Below are 16,890 nucleotides of genomic sequence, written 5' to 3'. Positions count from 1 at the left end.
TAAGTACCCCAAAACTATATCCTTAAAAATCAACTCCAGTATCTTCCCAACCACTGAGTTCGAGCTAACTGGCCTGCAATTTTCTTAATTTTGCCTCTCTCCCTTCTTGGAGTGACCTTTGCAATTTGCCAGTCCTCCGGAGCCATGCCAGATCTATTCTTGGAAAGTCATTAGTAATGCCTCCCCAATCTTCTCTTCAGCTGCCTCTTCAGAACCCTGGGGCGTAGTCCATCTGGTCCAGGTGACTTACCTTACCTTTAGACCTTTTCAGTTTCCCAAGGACCATCTCCTGAATATTAACAACTGCACGCACTGCTGCCCTTGACACTCTCAAATATCTGACATACTATTAAGAGTTCTCTGCATTGAAGACTGATGCAAAATACTTAATAAATTCATATGTCATTTTCTTGTGCCCTATTACTGTCTTTCCAGTGCATTTTCCATATCCACTCTTGCCTCTCTGTTATTCTTTATATATCTGGAAAGAAACTTTTGATATTATTGGCGAGCTTGCCTTTATATTTCATCTTTTTCTCCCCCTTCTCCCCCCCCCAGAGGTTTTTTAAAAACCAACAGAAAGCAACTAAAAAAAAATCATTAATAACACCTTCTCTGAAGCAAATTGTGGTGAACTATCACTGCAAGTAATGAAGAGATGAGCAAAGGCGAAGCTAATTGTAGGGATGAGCTGTCCTGGTGCGTTGCAAAGACAAAGCATAATGTGTTTGAGCTGGGGTTATAGATGGAGTTGAAGTGAATGATTCGGAGAGGAGAAGACAAGGCAGAGGAGTTTCAATGCCTATCCAACTAATCCAGGTGTGAGAGTCGCTGTAAGTGTGGAGCCGATTTGGAGAGAGCAAGAAAGACTTTGGGCTGGGCAGTGAGGTGTAAACCCAGAGCATATTGCTGTAGCAAGGCATGATTTGTTGTTTGGATAATTTAAATGCCAGTCCAGATAGACTGGAATGGCAAGGAGTCGGGACCAGAGACAAGGGTTGGGCAGATTTTGCACTGAGGCTGTGAGACTGCCCCAACTGCTGTGCTTCATGTCTGTAAACTTTGTGGCAATTTGCCCCACTAATATGTTGAACTGACTCCAAGCTTTGGGCTCCAGGGATTTGGATCTAAGGACTCAATTTGGTTCAGAATGCTATTCCTTGCTTATTGTTTGCATGATTTGTGTGTTTTTTTCCCCTCTTTCTCTGTGCATTGGGTGTTGGTCTTTATTTTTTTTTAATTGGGTGCTTTTCACATTTTTTGCTTTGGGGCTGCCTATAAGCAGACAAATCTTAAGGTTGTATAATTTATACATACTTTGATAATAAATGTACTTTGAATCTTTGAATCTTAACTTTTGCTGTATTGTATGCCCTCTCTTTTGCATTAATATTGGCTTTGACTTCCTTTATCAGCCACAGTTGCGTCATCCTGCCCTTGGAATACTTTTTTCGGATGTATAAATCCTGCACCTTCTGAATTGCTTCCAGAAATTCCAGCCATTGCTGCTCTGCTGTCATCACTACTGTTGTCCTCTTCCAAACAACTTTGGCCAACATCACTCTCAATCCTCTCTGATTCCCTTTACTTCTCTGTAATACTGATATATCTGACTTTAATATGCACCTTGCAGCAGCCTCTTCCTTCTGGGAAATTGTACAGGAACAACTCTGCAAGGCAAAATTAAAGAATGGCAGGAAAAAAATGAACTGTAGAAAAACCAAAGTTGCCAGAGCTAAAGGGTGGTTTGATGACACAAGAGTTAGCACTGCTGCTTTAGTTCCTATGACCAGGGTTCAGGTTTTGTACAGTTGGCATGTTTTCTTTGAATTGTGGGTTTTCTTCAGCTGCTCTGGTTTCATTGACCATCCCAAGTATTTGCTGATGGTTCATTTCTTGGAACGCGAGGGAGAGAGAATAAGTAAAAGGGGTACGGGAAAATACGGAGAATGAGACCAATTCTTATGAATCAGTGCTGAGTCAACTGATTGCTTTCTGTGTCGGTACATCCGCAGTGTTGTCACAAATTAAGTTCCAATTATTCAGGTCTTTGATTCGCCTGTAATGATATCACCACCTAGCGAGTTCAATCTCTTCTTCTTGTATCATCATGTATGTCCTGAAACAAAATTTAATTCACTGCATCAGGAAGTGTAGCCTCACACTCACTCATAATCCCAGTTTCTTTCAAAAGAAGCAACTAACTTCAGGACTGACTTGACTTTGTGACATACATTATTATAGTGCCAATAAGTGACGACTCTTTATGTGCAGCTCTGATGGGAATCATCAAATGTTCCTATTAGGACTATTACAGCTGAAAACCACAGTCACAGCCTTGTGTACTTCAGCAAGCAACATCGTTTTAAGATATTTAAAAAAGAAAAAAAAAAATTCTATTGATACTCAAATCTAGTCACTTTGGTGGCAAGAACAGGAAAACAGATTATTACCTGAATGGTGGCCGATTAGGAAAAGGGGAGGTGCGACAAGACCTGGGTGTCATTGTACACCAGTCATTGAAAGTGGGCATGCAGGTACAGCAGGCGGTGAAAAAGGCGAATGGTATGCTGGCATTCATAGCAAGAGGATTGGAGTACAGGAGCAGGGAGGTTCTACTGCAGTTGTACAAGGCCTTGGTGAGACCACACCTGGAGTATTGTGTGCAGTTTTGGTCCCCTAATCTGAGGAAAGACATTCTTGCCATAGAGGAAGTACAAAGAAGGTTCACCAGATTGATTCCTGGGATGGCAGGACTTTCATATGATGAAAGGCTAGATCGACTAGGCTTATACTCACTGGAATTTAGAAGATTGAGGGGGGATCTTATTGAAACGCATAAAATTCTAAAGGGATTGGACAGGCTAGATGCAGGAAGATTGTTCCCGATGTTGGGGAAGTCCAGAACGAGGGGTCACAGTTTAAGGATAAAGGGGAAGCCTTTTAGGACCAAGATGAGGAAAAACTTCTTCACACAGAGAGTGGTGAATCTGTGGAATTCTCTGCCACAGGAAACAGTTGTGGCCAGTTCATTGGCCATATTTAAGAGGGAGTTAGATATGGCCCTTGTGGCTAAAGGGATCAGGGGGTATGGAGACAAGGCAGGTATAGGGTTCTGAGCTGGATGATCAGCCATGATCATACTGAATGGCAGTGCAGGCTCAAAGGGCCGAATGGCCTACTCCTGCACCTATTTTCTGTGTTTCTAGCAATATTAGTGGTTCCCGGACTGCAGACTTGGGTCATGAGTGTAGATCCCCTTTAAGAAAACAGAAGCATGAAGACAAGCCAGTCTGTAGGTATGATAGGTATGATTAAAATGCAGAGGCCTTAGACCCACCTTCCCCAACTCCCAACTATCCTGCTGGCAAATGTACAGTCTCTGGAAAATAAAATTGAAGACATCAGAGCATGATTGTTGTACCAGAGGAACATCAGGGACTGCTGTATGTTTTGCTTCACAGAAAAATGTCCTGCTGCAGCCCATGGATTCACCATTCTCTGCAAAGACAGCACAGCTCAGTCTTTTAAGGTAGAGGAGATGGAGTATGCTTTCTGATTCAGTCATTGTAGTGCACAGATGTGGCAGTTCTGTCTCAGTCCTGCTCTTGTGATCAAATGTCCGTTTTATCCAGGAGCAGTGTACATGTTAATGTCAAGCAGGCACTGAAGGAGCTGAGCAGCATGATCAGCAGTCACAAAGCATCGCACTATGATGCCTTCACTATCATTGCAGGGGATTTCAACCAGGCCAGCTTGAAGAAGTCACAAAATAACTACCAATAACATATCACCTGTGGAACCTGAGGAGCCACAACACAACCACTATTATACTACCATCAAGAACGCCTCCCATGCCCACACTTTGGAAAGTCTGATCACCTGTTTGTACTTGTACTGCCGGCATTTAGGCAGAGACTAAAGATCACAACACCAGTGTTGAGGACCAAGAAGGTATGGTCAAGGGAAGCAGAGGAGCGCTAACATGATTGCTTTGAGTCAGTGGACTAGACAATATTCAAGGATACATCTTCGACTCTGAATGAATCCGTCCCAGTTGTCTGTGACTTCATCCAGACTCGTGTGGATGAGTGTGTGCCTTTGGCAATGTACCAAAACCAAAAGACATGGATGAACCGGGAGATTCACCATCTGCTGAGGGATCTGTGGCATTCAAGACCGCTGATCCAGAGCTGTAAAGAAGTTCAGGTAGGCTATTTTAAGAGCGAAAGAACATTTCTGATTGAAGTTAGAGAAGGAATCAACTGCACATCAGCCCTGGCAGGATTTGCAGGCCATTACTTCCTACAAGGCGAAACCTAACTTCATGAATGGTAGAAATACTTGCAGATGAAACTCAACATTTTTTAATGCGTGTTTTGAAAGGGAGAATAAAACAGCACCAGTATGAATCTCTGCAGCATCGTGTAACCCCATGATTTCCGTCTTGGAGGCTGATGTCAGAATATCTTTCAAGAGAGTGAAATCTCACAAGGTGTCAGGCCCTGATAGTGTACCTGGTAGGGCATTGAAAACCTGTGCCACACGAATGATGGGAGTGTTCGAGAATATCTTCAATCTCTCACTGCTGCAGTCGGAGATTCCCACCTTCTTCAAAAGGGTTGACAATCTTATTAGTGCCCAGAAGAGCAGGGTGAGCTGCCTCAACAACTATTGCCCAGTTGCACTCACATCGACTGTGATTGAGTGCTTTAAGAGGTTGGTCATGGCCAGAATGCACTCCTGCCTAAGCAAAGACCCAGATCCACTGTAATTTGCTTATTGCCACAATAGGTCTATGGCAGATGCAATCTCACTAGCTCTCCGCTTGGCCTTGGATCACTTGAACAATAGCAAAACCTACATCGGGCTGCTTTTTATTGATTACAGCTTTGTATTCAATACCATCATGCACTCAGTTTTAATCAACAAGCTCCAAAACCTGCGCCTCTGTACCTCCTCTGCAACTGATCCTTGACTTCTTCCCTGGGAGACCACAGTCAGTGCAGATCGAAAATAACATCTCTTCCTTGCTGACAGTCAACACTGGCACATCTCAAGGGTATGTGCTTAGCCCACTACTTTACTCTCTCTACGCCCACGACTGTGTGGCTAGCCACTGCTCAAACGCCATCTATAAATTAGCCGATGACACAATTATAGTGTGTTGAAAAGCCCTTCAGACCCCATAACTATTTTCACATTTTACTGTCTCAGTTTCTAAATTTAAAATATATTGAAGTAAGATTTTTTGAGATAATCTACAAACATCATGCATCATGTCAAATCAAAAGAAAAAATCCAAAACCTACCTGCAAATTATTAAAAATTAATAAAACTAAAATTGTGATGCTGACAAAGTATTCATCCCCTTTATAATTACCACACTAATATCTTTAGGTGTAATATCCTGTAATATCTTACCAACTCACCCAATTTGTTGATGTAGAAAATTGGAGGATGACCTGTTTTCAATGAATGCATAAGAATAAATACCTTCTCTCTGTAAGGTCCAACATTATGGTAGATTTTTAACAGAGTAAGCCAAAATGAAGACAAGAGCATTCAAGGCAAGTTGGGAAAATAATAATAGAGAAGCCCACATCTGGGGAAGGGCAAGACCATCTGAAAGGCACTGAACATACTTTGGAGCTCAGTGTAGTCCATTGTGAGAAAAAGTATGAAACCACAGCCACACTGCCTAGATCAGGTCACCCCTCTAAACTTAGTCACCAGAGAAGAAAGGAAAGGGGGTTAGTGTGACGTCAACAGTCTTTTTGAGTGAGCTGTGGAAGTCAGTGGCTGCAACTTGAGATGAGGTTCTTGGCTCCACAATCTCCAAGGTCTTGCCCAAAAAGCTATTTATGGAAGGGTGGCAAAGCAGAAGCACCATCTTTTTTTTAAAAAAAAAAGAAGCATATACTTGCCTGTAAAGACTTTGCAAGACTTCACTCAGACAATGTGGTAAAGATGTGGAAGAAGGTCTTTTGGTTAGACGAGACTACAGTGGAACTTCCTGACCTCAACGTTAAGCAATACATGTGGTGTGCATGAAATACTGTGCATCAACCAGGCAACACCATACCTACTCTACAGTTTGGTGGAGATAGCATCCTGCTATGAGGATACTTCTCAGCAGCAGGAACTGGAAATCTAGTCATGGATAAAATCCTGCTAGCCTCTGCCAGAAAGTTTAAATTGGGGAGAAAGTTCATCTTTCAGCAGGACACAGACCCAAAACACAGTGACAGAGCAACTATGGAATTGCTTCAAGTGAAGAAAATTGATGTCCTTAAGTGGCTGAGTCAGAGACTTGACCTTTACCCAATCAAACATCTCTGGCAGGACCTCAAGAGTGCTGTCCCCTGCCACTCCCAATTAACCTGGCAAATCTTGCTCTATTATGTTGTGTAAAGCTAACAGAGACTTTACCGTAAAGGCTACTGGCTATAGTAGCTGTGAGAGGTGGTTCTGAGCAAAGGGAGAACTGCTAACGTTTCAGTTTTTGAATATTTAGTTTTACATGCTTTTTAATTTTCCTTGATTTTTTTGGGCTGTACTGTGGTAAAAAGGAGCATATGACCAGCAAATAAAAATTCTCAGTTAAATTGATCGAAATCCCTGATTATAATACTCATTTATGTGAACAAAGGATTGGGGTGGAGGCTCAATACTTTTAAAAGGCACTGTATTGTTGGCAGAATTTCAGGTGGTGGCGAGGCATAGGGGAGAGAGGTAGATCAGCTGATGAAGGGGTGTCACAACAACAACCTTGCACTCAACATCAGTAAGACCAGGGAGTTGATTGTGGACTTCAGGAAGGGGAAGTTGAGGAACACAGACCAATCCTCATCGAGGGATCAGCAGTGGAAAGGGCGAGCAGTTTCAGCTTCCTGAGTGTCACCATCTCTGAAGTTCTATCCTGAGTCTAACATATTGATGCAGTTACAAAGAAGGCATGGCAGCGGCTATATTTCATTAGGAGTTTTAAGAGACTTGGTGTGTCACCAGAAACTCTCAAATTTCTAAAGATGTACCATGGAGAGCATTCTAACTGGTTGCATCACTGTTTGGTATGGAGGGGTGACTGTACAAGATTAGAAAAAGCTGCGGGAAATTGTAAACTCAACCAGCTCCATCATGGGCACAAGCCTCTCCAGCATCGAGGACACCTTCAAAAGGCAATGCCTCAAAAATGTGGCATCCATCATTAAGGTCCTCCATCATCCAGGGCATGCCCTCTTCTCATTGCTACCATCGGGGGGGTGGGGGGGGGTACAGGAGCCAGAAGACAAACATTCATTGTTTCAGGAACAACTTTTTACCTTCTGTCATCAGAATTCTGAATGGATAATGAACCCCTGAACACTACCTCACTTTTTTAGATTACTTTTTTGCTCTTTTTTTGCACTACTTAATTTTTGTACATATTGTAACTTTTTTTTTTATTAGCTATTGCTATGTACTGCCTCTGTAAAACAACACATTTCCTGACACATGCCAGTGATTAAATCTAATTGTGGTACACTGATAAAAATGAATAATGCCTCAGATTTTTATGTTTCCAATATCTTTGCTGACAGTTGCCCAATAATTCATTTTGAATGTAACTTTCCTGAACACAATGTGTACATGCTGTAAAAATGTATGCACATCTTGATCTAATTGCAATAGTATTGCAAGAAGTTGCTGATTTTCACTTGTGAAGACAGTCGGTTAAATGCTTTCTGCTGTTTAATCACCTTTTCTCAGTCATTCCATTGGAGCCTACTGAGATTAGTGATCAAGCATATATTAAAATTGTCTATTTTGAAATTTCCCAGATTCTCATTAGTAATGGCTCTGCATTCTTGCATCTTTCCTCCTGCCATAACAGCATACACAGAATTGAAATGTTATTCATTCTCTTTCGAGGCTCTTATTTCAAACCTGCATCCACCTAGTCATACTGTTTATCCAGCATATAGTGCAAATTGTACTGGGAATGTATCTCCTTATCAAATAAATGCTTGGAAAATGCTGATTTTGTTTCCGTACACTTGTGATGCAGGTTGGATTAATTTGTAATTGAATAAATTAATCCAATCTGATTGGGTTTGAGTTAATCATTTTCAAACTGGTTTTCAAGCAGTTTTTTTCAGCAATATCTAGAGTCATATTCCTTCCTTGGATTCTATTCCATGTAGGGAATGCAACCTCAACTTGTAAAATAATATAAATTACTCAAAGTGATAAGTTTGTCCTGTCAGCAAGCCTGTTTTGAGCTTGGTTTGTAGATTGTAACCTTGATTTTATTTACTCCTTAAAGTCCAGGTTCTTTTTCTGGTCATTCTCACTCAATAGTACTTGGAAAATTCTACCCTTCACTGCCATTTTTTCACTCCCCAGTATTATTCATCCCCACTATCAAATGTTCTATTGTCCAGTCAGAAATCCTCTAACGTATTAGAAGTATTGTTGAGTTTTTTTAAAAGTTATATTTTTTAATTTGTAGTGTAGCTTTTCTCTCCAGTGTAACTAATTTCACTTTGCATAGGGAAGAAAAGATTACACTACTTTATCCTTTCATCATACTATACTGTTGCAGCCTAGCCCTCAAGTTGCTAATCCAAATCATTGCAGTTTTTTTCTGAATTCCTTCCATGCCATGTCACTTTACTGAATTCTAACAGCAGTCATGGCTCGTGGGAGTACGTTGAATGAACTAGTGGAATATGGTGATAAAAGTTAGTTGGTTAAGTGCTGGGGGGTGCTTTATCATTTTCTGAAGCTACATGAAATGGATTCCACTTTTTTTTTGTTGAAGGTGTTTGACCAGCTTATTGAAAACTGACTAACAAAACGTTATGAAGCAAGTAAAGAATGTGAGGTATTGAAATTCTAGCTCAGAATATGAATGCCACAATAAGTTGCAGGTGTATACCTCTATTAACACAATATTATCAAATTTATTGTTCTCAATTACAGATACTGTGCTATATTTCTCACTTCAATTTGGAACTGAGAATTAAAATAATTATAAACAAAATAGGGGAACTTGTACATTACAATGTTTGTAAGATTCAATTCATAATTGCAGAAAAAGCAACTAAGGTATTCTTAATTTCTCACTTTCAGTGCTGGAAAATTTGGAGCATGTTTCATACCAGGCCTCTGCAAACAAACTGACGTTAATTTGTATGCTTCAAGACCTGGACTTCGACTCTGGAAATCAGATGTACAAGGAACAGTGCAGTTAACACTCATTCTAAAAGGTGTATTTGCCAGTGGTGTGAAGCCATTTGAGTTGTTGCCACGAGCAAGTTTGACAACTAAAATCAAAGATGTCAAAACAACTGAGAGAAACCTTGGCCTATTAAAATGCTGCTTACAAGATGGATGGGTACTGAGCTGGAATGAGACTAGTATTTATGTGATTGATGCAGTTAACCAGGTATGCAAAAGGCAAAGCTAGTATCATTTTGTGGACTCGCCCTATCACAGAGCACTGAACTGTTTAGAAACGGGCACTTCAGCCCATCTATTACATGCCTAACTTTTATTCTACCTAGTCCCATCAATCTGCATTGTTCTCCATATCCCTCCCATCCATATCCTTATCCAAACTTCTCTTAAATGTTGCAATTGAACCTGTATCCACCACTTCGTCTGGCAGCTGGCAGCTTGCTCCTCACGTGTAGTTCTAGTGTCACCCAATTTCAGTGGAAAAAAACCTGCTTACATTTACCTTACTTATACTTCTCATAATTTTGTATACCTCTGTGAAATCTCCCCTCATTCCCTATGCTCCAGAGAAAAAATTGTTACCTACCAACCTTTCCCTATAACTCAAAATCCTCAAATCACAGCAGCACCCATGTAATTTTTCTCTATGCTACTTCAGTCTTATTGATATACTTACAGTCAGTTCTGCACACAATGCGCCAATTTTGGTGTCACCAAATTCTTGTACATCTCCAATGTAACATCCCAACACATATACTCAGTACTCTGATTTATGAAAGACAATGTGTCAAAAACCCTCTTTATGACCCTATCTACCTGTGCTGCCTCTTTCAGGGATTAATGGACTTGTTTTCCTAGATCCTTCTGTTCAACCGCACTTCTCTGTGCCCTACCATTCATTGTGCAAGTTCTGTCCTGGTTTGTCCTCACAGAACGTGTGGCACCTCACATTTGTCTGCATTAAATTCCATCTGCCATCTTTTAGTCCATTTTTCCAGCTGACCCAAGTCCCGCTGCAAGCTTTGATAGTCTTCCTCACTGTCCACTATGCCCCCAATCTTGGTGTCATCTACAAATTTGCTGATCCAGTTTACCACATTATCATCCAGATCATTGATCTAGATGACAAGCAACAACTGACCCAGCTCCGATCCCCATGGCACACCATTAGTTGCAGGCCTGTAGTCAGAGAGGCAGCCACTTTCTGGCTTCTCCCACAAAGAGCAACGTTGAATTTAGTTTACTGCCTCACCCTGAAAGCCAATTATTGAGCCGCCTGACTAGCCGCCCATGCAGGACATTGTCTGTGTGGACATTAGTAAGGTCTTCAACAATGTCCACTGCTTTTCCATCATCACCTTTATTGGTAATCTTGAAAAACTCCGTAAGATTAGTTAGACGCTACCTACCGCACACAAGGCCGTGTTGGCTACCCCTAATCAGGTGCTGTCTATCCAAATACTTACCTATCCTACCTCTTACACACCCGAACCCCTTTGCACCGGCAGCACAGCAGTCGTACTCCTGGGAGTGCACATCTCTCACACACACACCTTGGAGCACATCCTACACAATCAGGAAAGCTCACCGACTCCTCTATCTGAGGAGGCTGCAAAGTGCCGGACAATGCACATCTGTACTCACATTATTCTACAGATGTGCAATGAAGCACATCCTAACATGCTGCATCACCTCATGGTACGGAACCTGCACTACAGTGGATCAGAAAACTCTTCAACGGGTAGTTAAAACTGCCCAACACATCACCAGCACCAGCCTACCTGCCATCAAGGGCAGAAAAGAGCTAGAAAAGGGCCAGTAACATCATGAAGGTTCCCATCCACCCTGCTCATGAACTGTTTGTCCCATTCACATTGGGACTGCCAGACTCAAAAACAGTTATTTTTCCCAAGTAATAAGGCTGATCAATGTCTCTACCCACTAACCCAGCCTACCACCACTACTTCATTTCCTGTCAGAGCCACCTCATGTACAAGCACTCCTCTGCCTAGTGCCACTTTATGAACAAGCAATCTATGTATGTAAGTCATCTTATGTATTTATATTAATTGTATATTTTTATTTGATTTTTATCTTATTGTGGTCCTTTTGTGCTGCATCAGATCCAGAGAAACAATTATTTTGCTTTCCTTACATTGTGTACAGAAACTGACATTAAACAATCTTGAACATTTGGAATTTATCCACTACTGGTGTCAGGCTAACTGGCCTATAATTTTTCAGCTTATTCTTAAGCCTTTCTTGAACAGGTGAGCAACCTTAGCTATCCTCCGATCCTTCTGCACATCACCCATGGTTAAGGACATTTAAATATTTCTGTCTAAGCCCATGCAATTTCTACATTCGCCTCCCATGAGGTCTGAAGGGATACCTTGTCAGGCCCTGAGGATTTATCCACCCGAATTTGCCTCAAGAAAGCAAGTTACTCCATTTTAAATTCTAATGTGAATGTGTGCAATAAAGCATCACTTGTGGAAAGCATTACAGATTAAGTTTTTCTACTACTATTGAAAAGGCATAATTTATGAAATGATTGTTATAAATGAAGATAAGTTATAATAGGATATGAAGTTCAAGACTAGTGGTGTGCCACAGGGATCAGTGCTGGGTCCATTGTTATTTGTCATCTATATCAATGATCTGGATGATAATGTCGTAAATTGGATCAGCAAATTTGCTGATGATACAAAGATTGGAGGTGTAGTGGACAGTGAGGAAGGTTTTCGAAGCTTGCAGAGGGATTTGGACCAGCTGGAAAAATGGGCTGAAAAATGGCAGATGGAGTTTAATACAGACAAGTGTGAGATATTGCACTTTGGAAGGACAAACCAAGGTAGAACATACAAGGTAAATGGCAGGGCACTGAGGAGTGCAGTAGAACAAAGGGATCTGGGAATACAGATACAAAATTCCCTAAAAGTGGCGTCACAGGTAGACAGGGTTGTAAAGAGAGCTTTTGGTACATTGACCTTTATAAGTCAAAAGTATTGAGTATAAGAGTTGGAATATTATGGTGAGGTTGTATAAGGCATTGGTGAGGCCAAATCTGGAGTATTGCATGCAGTTTTGGTCACCAAATTACAGGAAGGATATTACTAAGGTTGAAAGAATGCAGAGAAGGTTTACAAGGATGTTGCCAGGACTTGAGAAACTGAGTGACAGAGAAAGGTTGAATAGATTAGGACTTTATTCCCTGGAGCGTAGAAGAATGGGGGGAGATTTGATAGAGGTATATAAAATTATGATGGGTATAGATAGAGTGAATGCAAGCAGGCTTTTTCCACTGAGGCTAGGGGAGGAAAAAAAAGAGGACATGGGTTAAGGGTGAGGGGGGAAAAGTTTAAAGGGAACATTAGGGGGGGCTTCACACAGAGAGTGGTGGGAGTATGGAACAAGCTGCCAGATGAATTAGTAAATGCGGGCTCACCTTTAACATTTAAGAAAAACTTGGACAGGTACATGAATGAGAGGTGTATGGAGGGATATGGTCCAGGTGCAGGTCAGTGGGACTAGAGAATGGTTCGGCACAGCCGAGAAGGGCCAAAAGGTAATGTTCTATGCTGTAATGTTTTATGGTTCTAAGAAAATGGATTCTCAGATTTATGTCTGATTTCTAACTATGAATAGAGTAAATGCTTTGAGAGTTCATAAATGCAAATGGAGAGCATCTCTCTAAGTCTTGTAGAGCTGAAAATTTTCTGCCAAATTGGAACACTCCCTTGTTAATGTTGGGATCTGGGTCCATTTTCATTTTGAGTAGTAGTTAGAGACAGCGTATTTCAGTGGGTGTTTTTGAATGTTTCATTTATCTTATTTTGATGTATCAGCCATGGAAACCAATATTGGGGAGAAAAGTACTTGAATGACCTGCCTGCCCTTTTATTGATCATTTATAGCCACATTTTTAAAGGTTTTACAATAGTTATTAATTTCTTTCATGCTATATGATATAAATTTTGCTCTTTTCTTCAAATGTTATGTTCATTTGATGGTGATTACTGTTAATATACGCTCATTGAAAGTTAATGATCGTGAAGGTAAAATAAATTTGTCATTTGCAAAGGCTTAAGGTGATGAAAATCAGGTTGAATTAAGTGATGATTTTACCTTTTTGATGTTTGACACATGACATTTGCAGGCTCTGATTGGTGGACTGGAAGGGTTCAGTAGTATTCTCTCTGTTTCCTGTGTAGAAGATGAGATTTTCATATTGACTGATGATCATGATATTATTCGGATCTCCAGCAAACCAGAAGGTTTGAAAATGGGTAAGAGAAGTTGACTAATTATTTTTGGAAAAAAAGCAAATGTTGAACTCTGTCATATATTTTGGTACCGGTGAATTGGTTTTTTATTGTCTCATGCACTGAGCTGTAGTGAAAAACTTCCCTCGAATACCATTCATACAGAACAATTCCTTACAACAGTGCATTGAAGTAGTACAAGGTAAAACATAAAGAGAGTACAGAATAAAGTATGAATTTACAGCGCAGATACTTTATACTTTATTGTCGCCAAAGAATTGATACTAAATTGATGCAGTGAGGATAGACAGTAAGGTGCAAGCCCATAATGTCTGAGTCACACAGATCAGAAGGTGAATGCCAGATTTCAGTTAAGTTTGCTGGCTGTTGGGAATTAATGTTGGTCTTGGTTTCTGGCATTCCAGATGGATTGATTATAGAGTTGGGAGAAATCTTGGTGTCCCTTCTCCTCTTTGTATTATAATAATTCCCGCAGTTGCCTGTAAGGAGTTTGTATGTTCTCCCCGTGACTGCTCGAGTTTCCTCCCACAGTCCAAAGATGTACAGGTTGGTGGGTTATTTGGTCATTGTAAATTGTCCTGTGATTAGGCTCAGATTAAAGTGGGGGTTTGCTGGGTGTCGTGCCTCGAGGGCCTATTCTGTGCTGTATCTCAATAAAGAATGCTCATCCGTATATTTGTAGTAAGACCTGGATCTCTTAAATTCTGTGTATTTGTATCTCCACCTCCTTCATAGTTAAAAAGGCTCATAATGTGGATAATACAGCTGAGCACTGGAGTGCAGCAGATTTCCTACTTACCCTTGAGAATAAAATCATGTTGAAAGGGAGGGAAAATTGTTAATTTCAAATCACTAAATTTATTGGAAGAAAAAAATGACCATCTACAGTATATTACACAAGTAATCTTAAATTTGTACTAGCTTTTTGGGACTGAAAACCATTAATTTGTGTACTTGGTATAAATAAAAGGAGCAGAGGTAGCTCTTCCAGCCTGCTGTAGGATTCATCAAAATCATGGCTGATCTTTCACCTCTCTGCCATTCTCCCACTAACACAAAATACTCTGCAGATGCTGGGGTCAAAGCAACGCTCACAACACGCTGGAGGAACTGAGTTCCTCCAGTGTGTTGTGAGTGTTGCATTCTCCACCACTAGCTGCATATCCCTTGATTCCTTTCATACCCAGAAAATTATTGATCTCTGTTTTGAATGAACATTTGTTTAGGGCAGAATATTTCAGTGTCATTACCCCATGAGGTTAAGAAATTTCTCTTGATCTTAAAGACTAAGTACCTCTTATTCTCAAACTATGTTCCCTGGTCATAGACTCTTTACTGCTGCTGTATTCTGCTGCTTCTAACATCAAGCTCTTTAAAAAAAATTTCACCATATCTGCTCTTATTCTTACAAACCCTAAAGACTACATTTCCAGTCTCTTCTTGTACAGCAGACCTGCCATCCCTGTAAGCAGTCTTGTAAATCTCCTCAAATCCTCTTCTGCACTCACAATCCCACCTAGTTTTGTGTAGCCAACCAACTTGGAAGTGTGATATTCTATATCTTAGCCAAATCAATGATATAAATCATGAAGAGCTAGACCCAAGTAGGTAAAGATGGAATACGAAAGTAAGCTAGCTGCTAATATTGAGGAGATACCAACAATTTCTTCAGATACATAAACTAAAAAAGAGACGAGAATAGGTATTGAAGACTGGAGAACAATGCTGGAGAGGTAGTAATGAGGACAGCGAAATAGTGGATGAACTGAATTAAGTATTTTGCATCACTGTGGAAGACAGTAGCAGTAATTTGGAAGTTCCAGATGTCTGGGGTCACCACTAGGGAAGAAGGTTCTTGAGAAACTGGAAGGTCTGAAGGTGTACACTCCAGAGTTCTGAGCGAAGTGGCTGACGTGATTGTGGAGGCATTAGTAATGATCTTTCAAGAATCATTAGATTCTGGAATGGTTTCAGAAGACTGGAAAATTACTCCACTCTTCAAGAAGGGAGAGAGGCAGAAGAAAGGAAACTATAGATGAGTTAGTGTGACCTCAGTGGTTGGGAAGACGTTGGAGTCTTTTATTAACGATGGAGTCTTTGGGTACTTAGAGGCACATGATAAAATAGGCTGTAGTCAGCATGGTTTTTTCCAAGGGAAAATCTTGCCTGACAAACCTGTTGGAATTCTTTGAACAAGCAGGATAGACGAAGGAGAATCAATTGATGTTGTGTACTTGGATTTTCAGATGGACTTTGACAAGGTGTCTCAAATGAGGCTACTTAACAAGCTTTGAGCTCGTGGTATTACAGGGAAGATTGTAGCATGGATAAAACAGTGGCCGGTGGGCAGGTGGCAAAGAAGTGATTTCTGCTGGCTGCTGATGACTAGCGGTGTACAACAGGGGTCTGTGTTGGGACTGATTCTTTTTGCATTATATGTCAAAGATTTGGATGATGGAATTGATGGCTTTGTTGCAAAGTTTGCAGGTGATATGAAGATATGTGGAGGGGCAGGTAGTTTTGAGGAAATGGAAATGAGGGTATAGAAGGACTTATATTAGGAGAATTGGCAAAGAAGTAGCAGATGGAATACAGTGTTGGGAAGTGTATGGTCGTGCACTTTGGTAGGAGAAATGAAAAGGTTGACTATTTTGTAAATGGAGAGGAATACAAAAAAATGAAGCACAAAGGGACTTGGGAAGTTATTGTGCAGTATTCCGTAAAGGTTATTTTGCAAGTTGAGTCTGTGGTGAGGAAGGCAAGTTAGCTTTCGTCTCAAGAGGACTAAATATAAAAGCAAGGATGTATTGTTGAGACTTTATAAAGCATTAGTGAGGCCTGTCTTGGTGAACTGCGAGCAGTTATTGGCCCCTTATCTTGGAAAGGATGTGCTGAAACTGGAGAGGGCTCAAAGGGGGTTCACAAAAATGATTCCAGGATTGAATGGCTTGTCATATGAAGAACTTTTGATGGCACTGGGTCTGTATTTTCTGGAATTCAGAAGAATGAGTTCTGACCTCCTTGAAACCTATTGATAGAGTGAATGTGGAGAGGATATTTCCTGTGGTGAGAGAGTTTAAGACCAGAGGATGCAGCCTCAGAATAGATGTGTGTCCTTTTGGAATGGAGATGAGGAGGAACTCTGGCTAAGGGAGAGTGGTGAATCTGAAATTCTTCACTGTGGGCAGCTGTGGAGGTCAAGTCTTTATGTGTATTTAAGGCAAAGGTTGTTAGATATTTGATTGGTCAGGGCATGAAGGGATATGGGGAGAAGGCAGGAGATTGGGCCTGAGAGGAAAATTGGATGTTACGTTGTTAAGTTATGTTAAGTGCTGTAATGTTCTGTGGTTCCATATACCTCTGTAAGGTCACTCCTGAG

The 16,890-nt window shown here is 40.8% G+C and overlaps 1 protein-coding gene across 6 annotated transcripts in view; it reads left to right on the top strand.

Moving 5' to 3' along the window:
• tecpr2 (tectonin beta-propeller repeat containing 2) overlaps window positions 1-16,890 on the top strand; it is a 111,371-nt gene that overhangs the window by 26,900 nt on the left and 67,581 nt on the right. For all 6 annotated transcript variants that reach the window (XM_072270273.1, XM_072270265.1, XM_072270255.1 and 3 more), the window contains 2 exons: window positions 9,118-9,433; window positions 13,385-13,514. In XM_072270273.1, coding sequence (XP_072126374.1) covers window positions 9,118-9,433; window positions 13,385-13,514 — 446 coding nt within the window. The remainder of the gene's footprint in view (window positions 1-9,117; window positions 9,434-13,384; window positions 13,515-16,890) is intronic.

The sequence above is a fragment of the Mobula birostris genome, chromosome 1, assembly GCF_030028105.1.
Source record: "Mobula birostris isolate sMobBir1 chromosome 1, sMobBir1.hap1, whole genome shotgun sequence".
Taxonomy (NCBI): Eukaryota; Metazoa; Chordata; class Chondrichthyes; order Myliobatiformes; family Myliobatidae; genus Mobula; species Mobula birostris.
The sequence above is the reverse complement of the archived record's forward strand: the minus strand, read 5'-3'. Positions and strand labels throughout refer to the sequence as shown.